Source organism: Diprion similis, chromosome 3 (assembly GCF_021155765.1).
Source record: "Diprion similis isolate iyDipSimi1 chromosome 3, iyDipSimi1.1, whole genome shotgun sequence".
Lineage (NCBI taxonomy): Eukaryota > Metazoa > Arthropoda > Insecta > Hymenoptera > Diprionidae > Diprion > Diprion similis.
In genome coordinates, this window is record NC_060107.1 from 7,696,231 (window position 1) to 7,715,284 (window position 19,054).

Below are 19,054 nucleotides of genomic sequence, written 5' to 3' on the forward strand. Positions count from 1 at the left end.
TTGTAGTTTTGATGTAGCTTTTTGCGGAAAGGTAGTTTTTGTGCGGCTTTTTAGCCAGCAGACAGGCTACGAAAGCCGAACTTCGAATATGTAGCGATGCAAAATGTGGCTTTTTGTAAAAATGTAGGTTTGTGTAGCTCCCTGCGAAATCGTGGTTTATATGTTGTTTTTTAACCAGCAGATGGATAACCGAGAGTAAATATTTTTACATGTAACAATGTGAGATGTAGCTTCTTTGGAAAATGTAGTTTCAGTTTCGCTGTCTGCAAAATTGCACTTTCTATGTAGTTTTCTTCCCACCAGATAGGCAATCGACGCCAAATTTATCATTTATATCAATACAAAATTTGTCGTTCTCTTTTGTATAGAAAATGGCTGCCTATCTGCTGATGTAGCTTGGCTAGTTTCACAGAAAACTGTCGATATCAAGAGCCAGTCATATATTCTTTTCTTTTGTCAATACACGAACCTACTACACTTGTGTACATATTTCACGAATTAAAGCTACGAATTAAGCATATAACATCCTATAAATATAAAACCACACGAATTAAACTGATTTCTTTGTTCTTTGTCCTGTTTCAGCGAGTCGGACATGGCTCCCAATGCAGAGGAGGAACTGCTAGCCGTCAAGCCATGGGCGCCACATCCGGATAAGGTATATACATTATGAATCTTCAATTTGTTTATAAAAACTCGGAGCAAATTCGATAAACATACCTCTTCATATCTGCAGACGTGAGGAAAGTGCAAGAGGAAAGATATGAAGATGAATTAGGCTCTCTCTTTTACTTCAATTTAGTTTGAAAAAAGTCTTTTGGTTTCGTGAAAAAGCACAAGATCGAAACTACAATTTATTGCAAAAAATACATTTTCCATGTGTCGTCACATGTGTTCCGAGAACTTTTCCCTTGACTGCAAAAATTCGAATTTTTTTTTTCTAAAAAAAAAAAAAAAAAATTTCGATTCAGACGTATAAATTTTCGCCTACAATAAAAAGATTTTCGACAAAGTAAATAACACGGAATAGCTACATTTTACCCAGCCCTTTAGCCTTAAATAAGGAATTTGAAGCTACCGCTTTGAGGCAGCGTCGAGACAATGGACACTAGAAATTTTAACGAGTCTGGAACAAAGGGAGAAAAAGATGGAAGAAAAATCACACCGTGTGAAACTTAACGACGTTCGAAAGAAATATGTAGGACTGTCTGTAAGGCATTGAGCAGAAGGGAAATAATAAGAATGAGTAATAAAAATTGAGGAATGAGAAGCTTGTAGACGTGACGTTTTACAACTTGGACGCGACGTGTCTTTTTCAAACCTTCGTATATTACGCAGCAGTTACATCTTGCGGCCTGGGAGGAGGTAAAACCGAGAAAACACTAAGAAGGGGGAAAGAGGGTAGAAGAAATGACAAAAAGAAAGAAAGAAACTCTGACGTCTTCGTCACCTTTTTATCATTTCCCATCACATTCTTGGCTTCTGTTATTCAACCGTTTTTCTATCACTCGTCTCGTCATTTTTCCTCGACTTTGCTCAGCCCTCGTACCTCTGCTTGATTTATTTATACGGTCCTTCTGTAAAAATGAAGAGTGAAAACTGGACTCGATTATTCAGTGGTCAAGGCGCAGGATGTTTTCTAATTTGCGGTCACGGAATTGCAACGCTTCGCTATTACAGTGCGCATATCGTCCAGTGCGAAACGCGGAAGGATCATATTCGAGGTGTGTAATTCATGCATTTTGCACACAGCTGCCTGATAATAATGGGTACGTGTACCACAATTTCGCGAAAAACTGCGACGCGTTGCGGTTTAGAAAACTAGATCCCTACCGCGTTTCGTTTTTTTCTTCTCTGCTTCTTTTTCCTTCATTCATCCGCAAAAGCCTCAAGTTCGCTGATTAAATCCACTTACAATTCGATATTATATAAATATTGACCAGTTTTCATAGATTTAAAGTTTCTTGTATAATTGGCTCGCGTCACATTTTTCTGCCCAATAACATTATCGTACATTATATTTTTTCAAACCGTGATCACGTGATATTAATATCCATATCGCGAAATATGGAAAGAGAGATGGTTGTAAAATATTTTTTCTCAAATTCCTACGATAAAAACCTTCATTCGTGACAAGACCGAGAAGTAATCTTGTGATTAAAATTAAACACCCGTTTGATTGAATCGACAATTAATCATATCTTTATCGTTGAATTCGCACGAGATGTGCGAAAGGTGGCGTGAATATAAGCAGGTGGAATAAAAAGAAGTCGTACAATAATAATAACGACGTATTAATTAGCCATGAAATGAAATCATCTCGTCGGTTATAGGCTCGGTGGAGTCTCTAGTCTACGACGACTTTACTTTCGGTCGATAAAATAACGTGAAGTTGTAAAAATGAAATTGAAATGAATATAGAGTCTGGAAGAGAGAGAAATAAGAAGAAAAAAAACTTAAAACGAAAAGAAAAAAAAAAAACTAATTTAATCATTTATATACTTCTGATCGATTTGCCGTAATAATAATCGTAAAGTGAGATCGATTTCAGTCCGCCATATATTGAACAAGATGTACAAATAGTTTCGATTTTGCTAATACTTACCTACCAGACTTCAGGTTACTTGAACAAAAATCATCGCTTAGACCTTGTCCGAAGATAAGAAAAAACGAATATCTGCCTTCATTTTTACCAGTCTAAGCTCTGACGTACAATAAAGTTCTTTGTCTTTGATGTTCTCAAAAAAGACCGAGAAGCGTGGGCTGTAAAGCGGATAAATGAATGCGTATATAATGTAGGCGGTGACGGATATATATATATGTATATATATATATATACATCCACAATTGTAAGAAAAAAAAGAGTGGTTAGAAAATAAAAGCGATGCGGTGGTAAAAAGAAGCAAAAAGAAAAAAAAAAGAAAAATTGCCCCAATGAAAAAAGAAAAAATTAAAAAAGTTTAAAAATAAAAAAACAACAACACAAACACACACATAAGGTTCGTATGTGTATAATCGTAATGTATAATATTATGCATAGAGAACGCATGACAATGACTGACTGAGGCAGTTCATACAAGTATAATAATACATCAAGTTCGTGGCTCGTTCGCTTCTTGAAATATTGTTACAAGTGTGTGTGTCATACGTGTAGTTATTTCAAAGAGGGCTTGAGACGCGTCCGCTTTCGGCCCACACGACGATTTTTAACTTCAAACACCTTTTTGCCGATCTCCCGACTGGGACGTCGACCAATCCTGCGTTTCTGTCTATGTAGATACCGCTAATATCCTGTACCGCCAGTGGGCAACGCTTGAAATCCTTGAGATTGTCGACTCGAAGTGGGTACAAAGATATGCTAATTGTGGACATCCTGCGGCACGATAACTTTAAACGATAAAAGTCGTAAGACCTCGTGTTCGAATATACCTACAATACCTTGTACACCTATACATATATATGAAACTTTTATTTTTATAGATACATATAATATGAGGTTGAAAAATCAGCTCGATTTTTGCAATAATGACTATTATTTCAGAATTTTTAATATATATGTATTGTATGTATTTTTCCTGATTTGTATTTCTATCGTATATAATAGTTGGAAGTAAATAATCGTGATGAGAAATATTGGTTCTAAATCAAATCATTTCTAAACACATTTATATTTGAAGTTGAGAGATATGTTTAATATAATTAAAAATTTATAGTGTGGTTGTTGTTTTTTTTTCAGTCTTTTTTCATCCTTTATTTTGACAGGCAAGTTTGAAACAATGACTAAATGGAGTAATAAAATCACTCGGAATATTAATTTAATTCCACTGCATTTATTGCCGAACGTGAATTTTTTTTTGTATGTATGTGTGTGTTTTTTTCTTCAAGTAAAGAATTTGCAAATTGAAACATCGAGCGTGGGAATTGAACTGTGAATGGATGTATATTACCTTGGCAAAATTTCGGGCAATAATGTATTGCATTATCACCTTTGGAGGATCACAACTCGTGTGCTAAGATTTCAGTACCTTACATACTCCTCCGCATTTTTCACCCCACAACGTTGTAAAATTTTTTTTATTGGTTGAGTTTTTTTATTTTATTTTATTTTATTTTTTTTGTTTTTTTGCCTCTATTTTGTCGCTACACACAAACAACCGCTCGTAAACGTTTGTAACCGGCATCACGTAATGTGTGATCGTAATCATATATCGCGTTTGGCGGAAGTTCGAACCGAGTATACATGTATATATATAATATACTTACTAATTACCGTCCGCATCTCGGCTGCACTTATACATATACCTACGTATAAATATTCACATAAGTGTATATAAATTTCGCAGCGCGTGAGTAAAATTTCCCGGCATATAATGCCTTCGGGGTGAAATTAACGAAAATAGGAAGATGAAGAAATAAAGAAAAAGATACGTGAACCGTTCATCATACGCGAACGAATTTTGATGCTTCCGGTCGTAGCGTATAATTATAAGTTTCTAATTAATTATACATGTATAATACAACCCACGTTCCTACCTATTACATATATATCACAATTCGATCTCGATCCGATCGATTTTCAAACACACCTTACTCTGGTTTTTTTCTTTCTTCTTCTCTTCTATTTCCATCGGTTTTTCATTTCGGTTAAAATTGATACTCGGTCGAGAATTTCTTAGAGCTACAAAATCGATTTTTCATTGGCACAGCGCGTCGATCTCGCCGGCTATTTTAATGGTACTTTAATTGCTAGATGTGGCTCTGCCGTCTAAGGTTCCCGAGCAGGCAATTACGCCACATATCTCAACCCGTTCTAACTCAAAGTTGATATATGCTGTGTCCGTATTGCCCAACTCCGCCATCCAGCAGCAGCAGCAGCAGCAGCGGTCGAAATCAGTCCATTGAACCTCCGAAACTTGGATCGATCGATCGATCGATAGACGGACAGATAGATCGATCGGAGCTACGCGTTTGGACGGCGACGTATCGGGAGACCAAAAAAGGAACGGTTATAGAAATAGTTATAATTCCGTTGATGGGATGTAGGCGAAAACAATATTATTATATATACAATATCTAAACTCGATCACTGGATGCGTCATGTCGATGCTGAGGAATGAGGGTTGGGATTACAGATTGAAAAAAAAACGACGACGATGATGATCTTATCGTAGCTACGACTTCAATTTGTATTTCTCTCTTTTTTTTTTTTGTTGTTGTTTGTATTTTTATACACATACACATGTAATTTGTGCTCGTTATTTTCTGTCATTTATGTATTTATTTATTGCGCTTTTTCTTCTTTTTCTTCTTCTTCTTCTTCTTCTTCCTCTAAACTTACATTTATTTATTTGTTTCGTTTTCTTCGCGACAGCAACAAGAACGCCTCAGGCCTCCGACCTACAACGCTGAGGATTATGCCGTCGCCCTTCGCAGATGGGGAAGACGCCCGATTCCATCACCTGCACCGGAAACTCAGAATGGAACTTTACCATCCACCACCAGCTCCAGTTCCGGATACGCTTCCGGTTGCGGGGAGATGACGCTGCGCCAGTTCACTTCCGTCAGCGAACTCCTCAACAAACTTAGGACTGATCTTAGGCTCGCCTTTCCGAGGTAACCTACAATTATATATTATATATAATATATAAGTATATATATATATATATAAATATGCGGTGTATATTTTTTAACATTAAAAGTATCAAAGGGTTTTTATTTAAATTTCTATTTTTTTTGTGAAAAATATCAGACTTAAATTTAGCCTGGACTTGTTTTGCAATATTTTTTTCTCCGATAAATTTTGCACCTTTTTTTACGCTCGATTAATTAAGCTCTCAGGCAGGCTCTCGTATTCTCTGGTTTCAGATCTAGCGATTAATCATCAATTAACAATAGTTGAGTATAAGTATCAGCTGATCGTTGAAAATTGTTTGTGACTCGAGTCATACATATTTTTACAAACAAGTAAAACTAGGGATCGAATATTTGTTCGTGGAAAGTGAACGCGTTCGTTTATAAATGGGGAAGAAGATTTTTTCTCTCGAATTTATCGCTTCGCAAGCACGATTTCGTGCACAAAGGCCGTTTAGCTGTGTGAATATATATGTAATAGCTACACCTTTTATCCCGCGCGGATGATTAAGTTGAACAGCAAACATGGTAGGATCTGATTATGCAGTGACACTTTTTTCACGCTCAGTTATTTGTTACATTCGCTGTAATTATTTCACACGCAGGGAAAATAAATATCTTCGCAAAAGATTTCGGGGTGAATTGAACTCTTTTGAATTGGCTCTTTTTACATTAACGATTAACCGTCGACCTAAATTTGACACTCTGGTTGATCGCAGTCACGTTATTCCTCTGAAGTTGTTAATCGTCGTTTATTTATAGTCGATATTCGTGAGTTTAAAATTCGTTTCAACGTCGACGTAACATATTGTTTCAATATAATTCTACTTGATCGACTTTGGTAGCAGCTTTTCAACGGATCTCTCACCATATTTCTAATTTCGACTGTGATTTCAACTCAAAAGATGAGTTATCGGCGATAATTTTTGACAGGAAATAAATCACACGGCGTTACAAATACTCATGCTCAATTCTACCACGATTGTAATACGAACAACAAATTCTTGTTTTGTTCATATATCAGGCATCAGCGTTACGCGATAACCGCTGATTGTCTCGACCGCGCTTTTTGAACTCATAAAACTGATGTAGCGGTTACGTTTACACCGGACAGCAGACTCATTGTCAGCCACACCTCTCAGCAACTGCTGGTTTATGAGCAAAAATTCTTCTTAACGATCTCCGGCACAAGAAACCCTTCAGTATTCTTTGCCACCGAGATTCCACCGCCTGAGTACTCGGTATTGCATTTATTTATGCACAACAATATGTATATATATATATATATATATATATATATATATATATACACACTGAAGGCTAGCCTATGCTAAGAGAATGGAAATAACGACGTGGGTGACGAGGGGTTTCATATTTCAAATTCAAGATCGTTTTTTCTCTTGTAGAATATCGTGTTAATTAAACATGAAAATTTATAGCAACAAATTTTATTAACCTGCACTACATTATTCTTCACGAGAAATATTAGCTATATAAGCTTTCGATAAATGTCTGAAGGATGTTTATAAACTTTGAGGAATATATTGGATCAGATGCTAGTTTTTATTTATGTATTTATTTATCTTTCAGAAACTTAAAAATTCTCTGTATTTGCGATTTTAAAATGAATGAACACTTGTCGTATAAAATGAAAAAAAGTTAGTTTCTAATCATGCCTTATACAAGTATTGACCAATTTTAAAAAGACTTTCGGCCATCAAGCGAAGAGTCAAAATTTGTCCGCCAAAAAAGATTGATTCAACGTAATCAGCCATGTTTCAAAATCTTTCTCTTATCATAATTATATACTGCTACTATATCAGTATTAGTGAAAGTTTATTTCATCGCGTCATTTAGTCACGTTTAATATATCCTCGTAATCATTGTCAGAAAATCAGAACTAGAAACTGTACAATTACCGTACGTGAGAATTTTACACAATCGCTTATAGATTAGTTAAATTATACATGTATATATAACCGTATTAAAATTCGAATAATAATTTCATATAACTATATATAACAACTTCCATAATTCGTATAAAAAGGTCAACTTCCTCAATTCACACTCTTGTTACTACGCAATAATTTTTCCTACGACAAGATTATACGTCAAGTTTTACAACTATTTAAAGTCTAAATTAAGATGTCACGCTATTAAATTTCATATATATTATCACTAAATTCTCAATCCGCGATCCTCGTCGCTAATTCATTTGGTTTTGCATTTTTTATTTTTTTTTTTCATGGTTTTCTCCATCCATTACGTACATTATGTACCTACGTACAAGTAATAGATCGATATAGAAGAGCGTGCAATAATGTATGGCTTATTATTAGATGTTTTATTAATGAGCCAGAGGATGATAAATTGGAACCAACTTTTATGTGTGTTTTTTTTTTTTTTATCCTTCTTTCTTTTACTTCTTAAACCTTACGCTTATAATTGACGGTCCATGGGCTTCCGTCGATTATCGGCAGCTCCCATCGGATGGAATTTATGTGATCAGCTCTTTAGTTATTCCTCCTCCTGCGGGCCTTTTTTTTAATGCATTTCATCTACGCGCTTCGTATTTGTACGGGGCATTCCATGGACGATCGAGAATCGTCAACATTTTCACGCCGTCGTTAAAACTCGCTCTAAAGCAATCACAGTTTGTTCAGATATATACATATGTATATATAAATTTGTATATTTTTTTTTACTCATTCCTTTTCAACCGTTATTTCGTTCGCCGGATAATTTTTAAACTGAGAATACGATCGAGTATTACGTTCTTCGAGATTTAAACAACGATGATTTTTCAACCGTTTAACAAAGTCATTTTTGTAAGTAAGGATTTCTTTATCATGTTATAAATGAGAACATTTTTTTTTTTTTTTGTTAAAAATTTAACTCATAATTGTCGACTGCGTGGCATGAGTGGCATGATTTAGTATTCGATCATCGGATTGAAAATTGTATAACAATTTTAGTCAGCGTTTTCAAGAACTTGGTAATTTTTTACGCGAAATTAATGGAATATCATCATTCCAATATCGGGACAATAATTGTTTCGCGAAACTTTAGTTCAAGGTTAAAATTTCGCGTATAAATTACATAAAATCTAAACATAAAACATAAAATGATTTTGAGACCGTCGCGGTTTAACACTGGTCGAGTTGCCGTGGAATAACCCTTACATTTATCATTCGCGCAAGCATATAACACAGTCCATACGTATAAATATATATACCGGAATTTTTATTATCGTGTGATAGAGCTGGCGGTCAGGTGCGTGTGTTTAAAGTATAATAATGTGAAATTTAGCAGGTAGAAAATAACTGTAGAACGCGTATTATACGAACGCATAATTCACCCATTAGGTCTATGCCTTATCCTTCCGCGTGTAAATCTATGTATTCATAACGATGCTGTAGAATTATGTACTATCTTTTCACTTTGCATTCACGTTTGCTTTTCGTTATATCGACACCTCGTTTACATTTTATCTGACAAACGCATTCGCCTCGGATCTCCGTTTTTTATGCATAATCTTGAATATCTCTTAATCGTTTATAGAGTTAGGAAAATTCTATCTCTGCGTGAAATTTCCTACAAAAATCTGTATTTGGATAGTTTTTAAGTCAAGTAGTTTACGAGAAAGAAAAAATATACAAAATTTGCCGATTTTTTTATTTGTTTTTTGTTTTTTGTTTCGACATGTTATATAAATGGAAAACGGAAAAAATAAAATAAATCTTTAAATATCAATGTTAAGAGCTTATATTTCGCTGAGATATTCTATTTGAGATTCTTGAACGAAATTTTGATGCACGATTGAAAAATTTTTTTAATTTATTTTTCTTTAAACACCCTAAACATGCATGTATAAATATATTTTTATAATTACAATTAGGCAAACGTAGTTATTATACTTTCATACCTTGGTTCGATTTCTCTCTCTGCAATCTATATACCGTATACATATAACATTCTTATTCCGTCAGCGCGTTTATACCAGCTATTATAAATTATACCCAAGTTGACATATTTTCATCGAGTTGTTTGTTTATTTATTTAGCACTGCACAAGATCGAGGATCGAGAAACTGTATAATATTAATAATCTCAAAGGAACTTGTCCCCGTCATTTTTATGAACAGCCACTCGTCGTTGAAAGTATTCCGATCGAGTGTCAAAAACTGACGTATAATTTATTCACGTCTTTTCACACGCATACCTCATATATAAATATATATATATATATATATATATATATATATATCTATTCATCCACGTACGTAAATATGATTGAAACACCGCTACGCGAACAATAAATATATGTATAATGTAAAATCCGTAAACTTACATGCTCATATTCATTGGCACGTACTTGACTCTAATTTTCTTTTTGCTCTTCATTTTTTTCTTCATCCTAACACAATATTTACGCAAATATTGACCGCGAATCGGTTATTTTTGCCTAAATTCTCTACAGGGTGCATAATAAATTATAAATATAATACACGTTGTGTAATTCAATGTATCGATTTATGTGTTTTTTTTCCTCGTTTTCTTCGTTTTGTCAAACATCCATTTTTTTATTTCCTGCTTCAACCTTTCGACGATCAAGCTATTTGTGCACCTACGGGGAATTTTGATAAGTCGAAAGGCCATATGGCACGCCATGGCCACGTTGTTTATAATCGCTCGGTTATCGCTTATACCATGTAACAATATCATATATGTATATATTCATGTATGTATGGGGGATTCCACGCGAACACAACCAATGTCTGAGCCTCACCATTTTTTATTTTGTTCAAAAACTTTCCCCCAATTGTCCCAATTCTGAAACAGTACTCTGAAATTTTTCTCGGATCATTTCTTCAGCTGGTTAATTATTATTGACAAATATCAATGGTGGTTCCGAAAAGGACCTTTTTTAAAATTTTCAAATATTTTATTTTTTTCCAAATATTTTCAAGGACGGTCACACGATGAGCCAGTTTGTTTCTATTTTTCTTGTTTTTTTCAAGCACTTTTAATTTTGTTAATCAACTAAAACAATCTTTAAACAGTCCGAAGATTCCTGACAAATTCTCGAAACTTCTGTTCTTCACTTACAACATTTCTAAACCGGTTTCATTATGAAATTGATAAAAAAAAAAAAAAAAAGTTGAATGTACCGAGAAAATAGACAAAAACAATGTTTTCATAACGATTATATGATTATAAAAGACGGTATTCTTGTCAAAATAACCTTAAATATTTATAAATAACTTAGCAGTTACATAAAAATGTCTGAAAAAATTCCGGGTACCGTTTCAGAGTTTGGACAATTGCGGGAATAATTTTAACAAACAAAATCAGAAATTGCTAGGGGGTTACACGTTGGAATTCCCTATATATATTTTTATCCTATAACGTTACACGATAAAGCCGGCGTACGGTTTCATATCGCGGTATCACGACCCGGATAAATTATAGATATTATAAATATTGTGCTCGCTGAGTTAACGAGCAGAAATTCTGCAGATTTTGTCGTAGATATAAAGGGGTACGTAAAAGCATGCCGGAGTCCAGATGCCTGTAATACGTAGGTAGGTATGTATAAAGTATAAAAGGTGTATCCGAATAACTGAACCGTGGCACACAATGCAAGAGCGAACAAGTTATAAAGTCTCGGTATAACCGTTATGCACATACGTTATATCTTCTCTGTTTATGCATGTCTCTATATGTAATTATGTATATATGTGGCGAATATTACAGGTGTATCATAATATCATCCTGACGACAATGATGCGTCGTATTTATGCAACCGACCTGATATACGTTACTTCATCTAACTGCGATTCGCACGCTCAATGAATTCCTCTATAAATCGATGATCCGTCGTTTTACATCGATTCACATTCAGGTCATTTCGTTTCTTTATTTTATACACAGGCTCGGAGAAAAATTACCAAACACTTCGATATTTTTTTATTTTTTTTTTATCCTTTCATACTACTTGCGAGTTTCCTTGCAATTAAGGTTTGCAAAATATCTTTTTCAGAATTTTTGTAAAATTATCATCGCTCGGAAATATTTTTAAACGTAATTATTTCAAAAGCTTTGCATTAACTTAAATTTCAAGGATCGTCTACTGTTTTCCAAAATTGGAGGTCTAAATTTTTTTTTTTTTTTCGCATTCAAAGTCCGCAATAAACGTTATACGCACATCCTGTGATCGTATGTAATGTCTATTATTACAGGTATCGCATATGCGTATCGTTATTAATTACGGACGGTTAATTAGGTTACCATGTAATTAACCTAGGTGGAGAGCAAATACATATGTATACCTGATTACATATCACGTTATCCGAAGCATCGCGCTTCATTTCATCACATTGCACGTCGTATTACTGGAAACACATTTTGCAATCAGCATAAATATTTGCAACGTATGAACTTGCAATATGCCGTACGCAATATAGCTGCATTATAAATCGTTAAAACTGCGATTTTCCAATGATTTTATTTTTTGAATCGCTTTTATATAGTTACTCTTAATTCGACAAGTAATTTACAGATATTTTCATTTGAAAATTATTATATACGTTGATCCCTGGTGAAATGGAAAAATAGAAAATACCGATGTTGCGAAAAAAAGATTTCAATGCCGATGATTCATTTGTAGAAAAATTTTTCGCGCGAAGAATAAACGCTAGATATTCAATTATGATTTTTAAACAGATCGCAGGAGTTAGAAATTTTTCAATATTATTCTAACTTGAAGGTACATATTGGTAATTATTTTTAATCCTTTAAACTTTTCGAAAATCACTATATCGTGATAAGATTTATTCATCAAAAATAAATCGGACGCATTTTTAAAATATCATCCAATCTATAAATCTTCTTCGTATGTTTCAAATTTATACTTTCACTAAAAATATTATACCAGACAACTTTTCCTCTTTCATTCATACGCTGGTCCTGAGCAAAGGACGAATTATATTATCGCTCGACATTCCAAAGACCCTAGACATTTTCGTCAAGCCTTCCCTCTTGCTCTATCCCCTTTTTTATCTCCGTTCTCTGGACCCTTGGCTCAAAGGACTCGGTTGAAGAACTGTTTGATAATTCCTGAAGGGCGATTCATATTCATGCAGGCGTGTGTGTTTATGAATAGTGCATAGAGCTCTCCGCTGCATAATATATACGATGCAACCGGTACCACAATGCAGTCATTATCATTATTATAATAACAGCAGGAATATCATTTGCTCACTTTTCCCAAGCACATAGCTAAAATGCTTCACTTCAGGTGACTCGGGGCTTTTTAATTTTTAATTGTACATACATCCGTTCATGCAGAGACACTCACGTTTTTCGTTAACTATTGCACAGCATGGAATACGCGGATCCCGGCTCTCGGCCAAAGAACGCGTTTCAATTTTTTATAAGACCTGACGGAGCTCTGCAGCATCGATTATACTATGTATGTAGAGTAGACTAAGTAAAAAAATCGAATATTTCTTTTACAATATTGTCACATGTTTAATAGTTGCATCTATATCTCTTAATATGAATGTTCAGAGGTTCGCGAACCCAATTTTCCATTTTCCATTTGATTAACATGAGAAAATGATTTTTATTATTCCTGAATTTTTCAGCTCAGTAACGAGGCAATGTACACAAATTTCCGGTACATATTTTTTTAGAGAATTTAATGCTCTACAAATATGGTCTTTTATGATTTTTTTATAAATAAACTCTTTCAAAAGTTATTCAAGATTAAAGGTGCAGTCATGAAAAAAAATTTACTTTTATTCGAGATTTATTGAGAAAATACCAGACTTGCGATGCAAACTAATGATCGTTTCCAATTCTTAAACTTCGTTAGTAGGGAGAAAGAAAAAAGAAAAACCAATTTTCCCTACCAATTTGGAAACAAAAATATGTTGCTGCGACATCTGGTGGAAAAGTAATGCGTTACTCCGATTGTGCCATATTTAGTTTTAAAAGATTTCTTTCGTCGTACTTTTTGCGGTATATCGATTCCTTGCGAAACAACTAAAGCTTCACAGCTTGCACTGAGTTTTCCGTACTTTCGTACTCGCGTAATTGACCAAATACATAGCAATTTACCAACAGTCCAGTTCTCGCCGCCATATTGCTTAGCCACGCCCCTATTTTTTCCCACTTAAATTTCACCCGAAGCTCAGGCTGCTCAACTCGTATGTACCGCAGGAAAGCCGCGTTTATACTCGTCGTTTCATCTTTTACCCGCAAACCTGGGTGAAATCTCGAATGGAATAAGATCGAGTAACGGTAGCAGCAATTGAATCACTTCGTCGGCAAAATGGCCGTCGCGATCCCCCCGAAGGAGAGATTTGATCATCCTTTACACAATATAAGTTCCCTTCTATTTATACCTTTATAATTAAGGCTGAATTAGGTTCTTACGCATAGAATGATTGATTGGGAATTACTGGAACGGGTCGAAAAAATTTTTGTAAATGTACGTACGTACGTACGTGTACGTGTACATTTGCTTTTTATATAAAGCTTTGAAAGTACCGCTTCGGACGACGTATAAGTTCATATATACTTTTTTTTTCACATCCTTTTACACACCGGTTCGACTCTGGGGAACTTGATGCGGAAATTGACGAGTGACGTGAACATGCAGCTCTCAGCCTTCGTTCTATCGGATGGATGAACGAGCTGAGCTCACGATCAGCTAACAGCTGACCAATCTAGCGGCACATCCTTTTACCTGCATCATCGTACAGGCTGAATGCGCTATACGCAGGAGACGAGCTCGAGGAAATCTCAAGATCATTAGCCTTTCGATACGGGCATCTTATTCCTCGGGTATACCTAATTCAAGACCTTCTATAGTATATATGCATATCGGTTGCAGTAGCTTGTAAACACGTGCTTGTTGCATGTGTTTACTACAAATATACTCACTGACACACGTAAATTCAAGATTATCCCCTATCGTTTCCTCGAGGAAAAGATCTTAGGAATAGATTGCGAAATAGGGTGGATTTCGTTGTTATAGCCATGGCCAGAATTCCCTATATGATGTATAGATCTATGCGATTGCGAAGTATCAGGCTCTGATCGTGGGTCTACAGAAATACTGTTGAATATATATAACATTCCGTCATAGATATTCAAATATCTATACACGTTCAATGGATGTTAACATATTATTTTTCGAAGGGGAATTCGAAGGTTTTCGAAAACCGAGTGTGACGGGCAGACTATGGAAATCATTAAATTCAAAGTCGTACGGTACGTTTCTATTTTTTTTTTTTTTTCTCTTGTGACCTTCTGAAATTGGCATTCGCCTTTAAACCGCGTCATAATCCAGCAGACGATTGTAAATCTTGAACATTATATTCACGTGAAGATTATAGTACCGCAGAGTGGTGATAAAATCCACCGACACCCTTTCGAACTTTTTATGAAGATCGTGGTTGGCCAAAAATGGATATTCCTTTTATTAACGTTATTACCATAAGATTATAGCTAAAATTATAGTTAAATATCTATGAAGTATAAATTTTTTGCCTGGAAATAAACGTAAAGAAGAGAAAATTTTTTGTTAATTTATATATTATATATATTTCCTTTATTTTTATTTTCATTCTTATTTTCTATCTCTCTCCACTCGATTTGAAAGCCAAAATTTTCGCAATGAGGAATCCAAGATCGAGGCACTTAAATTTTTTCGAGACGCGAATATCACGGAGTAGGTTGCGCAATTACGTTTTGTTGCGAGATGAGAAGTGAAGTTGCGAATGTTTGGTGAGCACGGCAGCTGCGCCGCAGGAAAAGAATCTATAAATCAAGGTGAGCTGTCAGGAGAAGCAAGCACGCTGAGCGATTCGGTTTTCAGCCATAATTTGCCCCTTGTGTTATATACATATATATACACATATATACGTATGGGGCGTTCCACGCCAACTTATTGTCAGAAATCGGTTGATCGTGACATTATTTAATTTTGTCAAAAATTTGTACAATCTGATTACGACAGCGGAAAGTCTTCGAAAACGATTTGCAAATTTTTTTAATTTCTCGTCTTTACCCTATACATATAAATTTTGAACCCCATCTCGTGGAGATTTAAATTGATTTTTATGAACCATACGAACGTACCATCTTAAGAAAGTTTTTATTTTTATATTTCATTTCTCATTATTCATGCCTTTTCTAAATTTACTATAACGAAAAAAATTTTTTGTTTCAATATCAGCCGCCATTTTTAAACATCCAATAAAAATGATTAGTTGAAGCGGAATGCCCTATATGTACATTATGTACATGGATGTATAACGTATTCGGTACTACATACCTATACCTGTAGGCAGGTATTCACTTGAGCCTGCAGAGGTACAACAAGAAGTTGGAAAACAAGAGGCGGTGGTCCTGCGGGGCCAATTATTTCAGCATTCGCTTGACACATTTTTCTCCATGCAACCAATATCCTTACATACTCGTATTATAACTACACACTAGGCTGTATGGACAGAACAATGCAGCCGCGTGCAGCCTCCGCGCTTACTCACGATCGGCATAAAATATTGCCTACCTATTATACTGCAACTTCTGCATGTCACGTGCAGCGTATAGGTTATGTATGCATGTATACCAATATGTATGCAACTCCATGCCAGGACTCTTTACGCTTATACTTATTACACTTTGTATCCTGCCTTTGGTGCCTCGCCAACGAGACGCTGGACTCGAATTTCAAATAGAAACTGATGCTGCGCGATTAATCGGTTTATCGAGTATTTCGATTAATCGATTAGTCGATGATTTCGCTTATCCGTTTGTCTAACTAATCGAATTATCGACGAGTTCGATTGATCGATTAATCAAAGTTGCGTCGTGATAATTTGCCAGGTCAATCAGAATATGATTCGAAACCGTCGATTAATCGATTGTGTAATCGGAGAAACGATCAATCGATTAACTGGAAAATTGATTGAACAAAAAAATCAATTAATCGATTGTCGAAGCAAAAAATATGAATGACCAAAGGTTTCAAAATTACGACTGAATATTATCACTGAGAAATAAAAGTCACTGGATCAACTAAATTTAGTTGAAATTCATTAAAAATTCTGTTACTTTGCCGCCGGTGACTACTTGTTTAGTTACTTCAATGACTTTTTTCTCTCAGTCTGCCAGACTATAATAGCTCTGATTAATGTTGCTGGATCGCAAGTAACTATTTTCATGGTTAATGAAATATTTAGAAGAGTCTAGCTCGACTGCATGCACTTCCGCTCCTTAGTTTGCGTGAAAAAAGAAATTTCTCAGCCATGTTTGTGCTTATCCTGATTAAGATTTTGAATTTTGATTTATTTTTTCGTTAACAGGAGGAAAAAATTATAAAATGCAGAGGCTCAGAGGTGCTAAGTAAACATTGATCGACGATAAAAACAATTCTTAATCGGATATTATAATACGCAGCTGATAGTTTTTAAAAATTGTAAAAATTTAATAAAAAATTATTTTGATTCAATGAAATGTCATGTTATTTAACAAAATAGCGGTGTAAAAAGATGAAAAAAAAAACAATTTCGAAAAACTCAAGGGAACGTGATTTGCTTCGTTTCAGTTTCGTCCAGGAGTTCGCCTCGGCACCGGCAGACGGCATAACTCTGCTCTTGGAGACCCTGAGGGGCGTCCAACTCGCCCAGAATTCTCCACCCTCCGGTCAAACTGGTCCGAGAATCGGTACTCGAAGGGCAGCCCTGGACGAATTGGGATGCGTCGAGTGTCTCGCTGCTTGTGGTGAACGATGCGCCGACGCTCCGAGACTTCTTATCGAAGCTCAACCTGGGCTTTTGGCTCTAGCCGTTTGCCTCACGAGCAGTTTAAATCGTTCCAGAGTTCTGGCCTTACAGGTAAATTGATGGTTTGACTTATTCACCGATAAGGAGACACGTTTCTTTCTCTTCTCTTTCTTTCTATTTCGATCGTCAACGAAGTTGTTCTGATTCAACGATAAATATTTCAGAAATTATTTTGTCTCTTTTATAAAATATGCATAATTTCATGTACCTAGTATGTATCTAACTTTTAGTCACGTATTCTGTATAATTAATTCTTCTTCAGATGTTTACACTGCGGCAGCCAAGTTCCGTTTGCGTTTTGCTAAATTCGCACACGCAAACATCATAAGTAAGCTTCCGCAGTGAGATAGGAATCGGTGAATATTTTTCACGGCGAAGTTCGTTAGTTTTTTGATTCCTTTTCTTTTTATTATTCACTCTTTTTACAGCAACTTTGTTTTTTTTTTTTTTTTTTCTTTCTTCTTCTTCTTCTCATCCCGTGTAAATAAATTTCTACTCGTGGCTTGACAAGCGACACGATGACGGATGCTCATGGTGAATGTACGGTAAACTCTGCTAGACTAATACGTATACGTATGGATACGTACATGGAAGTGTACCTGCTCGGTACGATGATGTCGACGTAACGTTTATCCTACGAATCCATTAAATTTACAGCTACTAACGAGAGTCTGTCAAGCACCTGGCGGCCATGCCGCTGTCTCTGAGGCTGTTTCAACTTTGCGATTGAGGTACGGAGAAGGCGGAAGATTCAGGTTTTTGGCCGGAGCTCTGCTCGCTCCTAGCGCAGCCATTGTTCTTCGCGTCGCCGGGATTTCCTTCTTGAACGCCTTCATCAAGTCCGCTCCCCGGGCGCAGACCAAACTTTATATTCAGGTAAGCGACGACGCGAGGTCGAAGAAGCGATTTATCGTTCTTGAATTTATTTGCATTCTTTTTATTCTTCATCTTAATCGCTCTATGCTGGTAGTCCGTATTATACGATATGTTAATTTTCGAATCAGTTTATCTTGTTTCATTTGCTTGTCAAGTTTTTTCGCTCAGTTATCTGTTTTTTTTTTCTTTCTTATTACATCATTTGTTTGATTCTTTTTTTCTAGTCTTTATCGAAAAACGAAACTTCTTGTAGTTATGTTCAGAATGTTTTGAACACTGTGTGATAATGGTAGTACCTAGGATATTCTAACATTCAAGTATACCGAAATAAATTACAATCATTCAATTTCAAGAGACTTAATGAGTTCAGAACGTTGACATTGATTTCGAATGAGTTATATTGATTTCTACATTATCATGTGGCTTTTGTTGATTTTCAGGGTTATTTATGATTTTAGTTTGATTATTCGTTTTGGGTGATTTTCAGAGATTTCCGGATCGGATAGAATAAGAGGAAACCACGATCATACAATATAAATCAGTGGAAATCATCTAGAGAAATGGAAAATAAATAAAAATTAATGTTAATGAATTGAAACCATTTGACGATCACAATGCAAAACTTACAACAATTTTTATGATTTCGAATGCTTGCGATGATTTCAATTATCTGGTTTGGGTCCCCGT

The 19,054-nt window shown here is 35.3% G+C and overlaps 1 protein-coding gene across 4 annotated transcripts in view; it reads left to right on the top strand.

Annotated features, from left to right (window-relative positions):
• LOC124404191 overlaps positions 1–19,054 on the top strand; it is a 55,936-nt gene that overhangs the window by 34,328 nt on the left and 2,554 nt on the right. For all 4 annotated transcript variants that reach the window (XM_046878134.1, XM_046878132.1, XM_046878133.1 and 1 more), the window contains exons 2-5: positions 586–658; positions 5,372–5,613; positions 17,254–17,542; positions 18,149–18,367. In XM_046878134.1, the coding sequence (XP_046734090.1) occupies positions 596–658; positions 5,372–5,613; positions 17,254–17,542; positions 18,149–18,367 (813 nt within the window). In that variant the 5' untranslated portion in view covers positions 586–595. The remainder of the gene's footprint in view (positions 1–585; positions 659–5,371; positions 5,614–17,253; positions 17,543–18,148; positions 18,368–19,054) is intronic.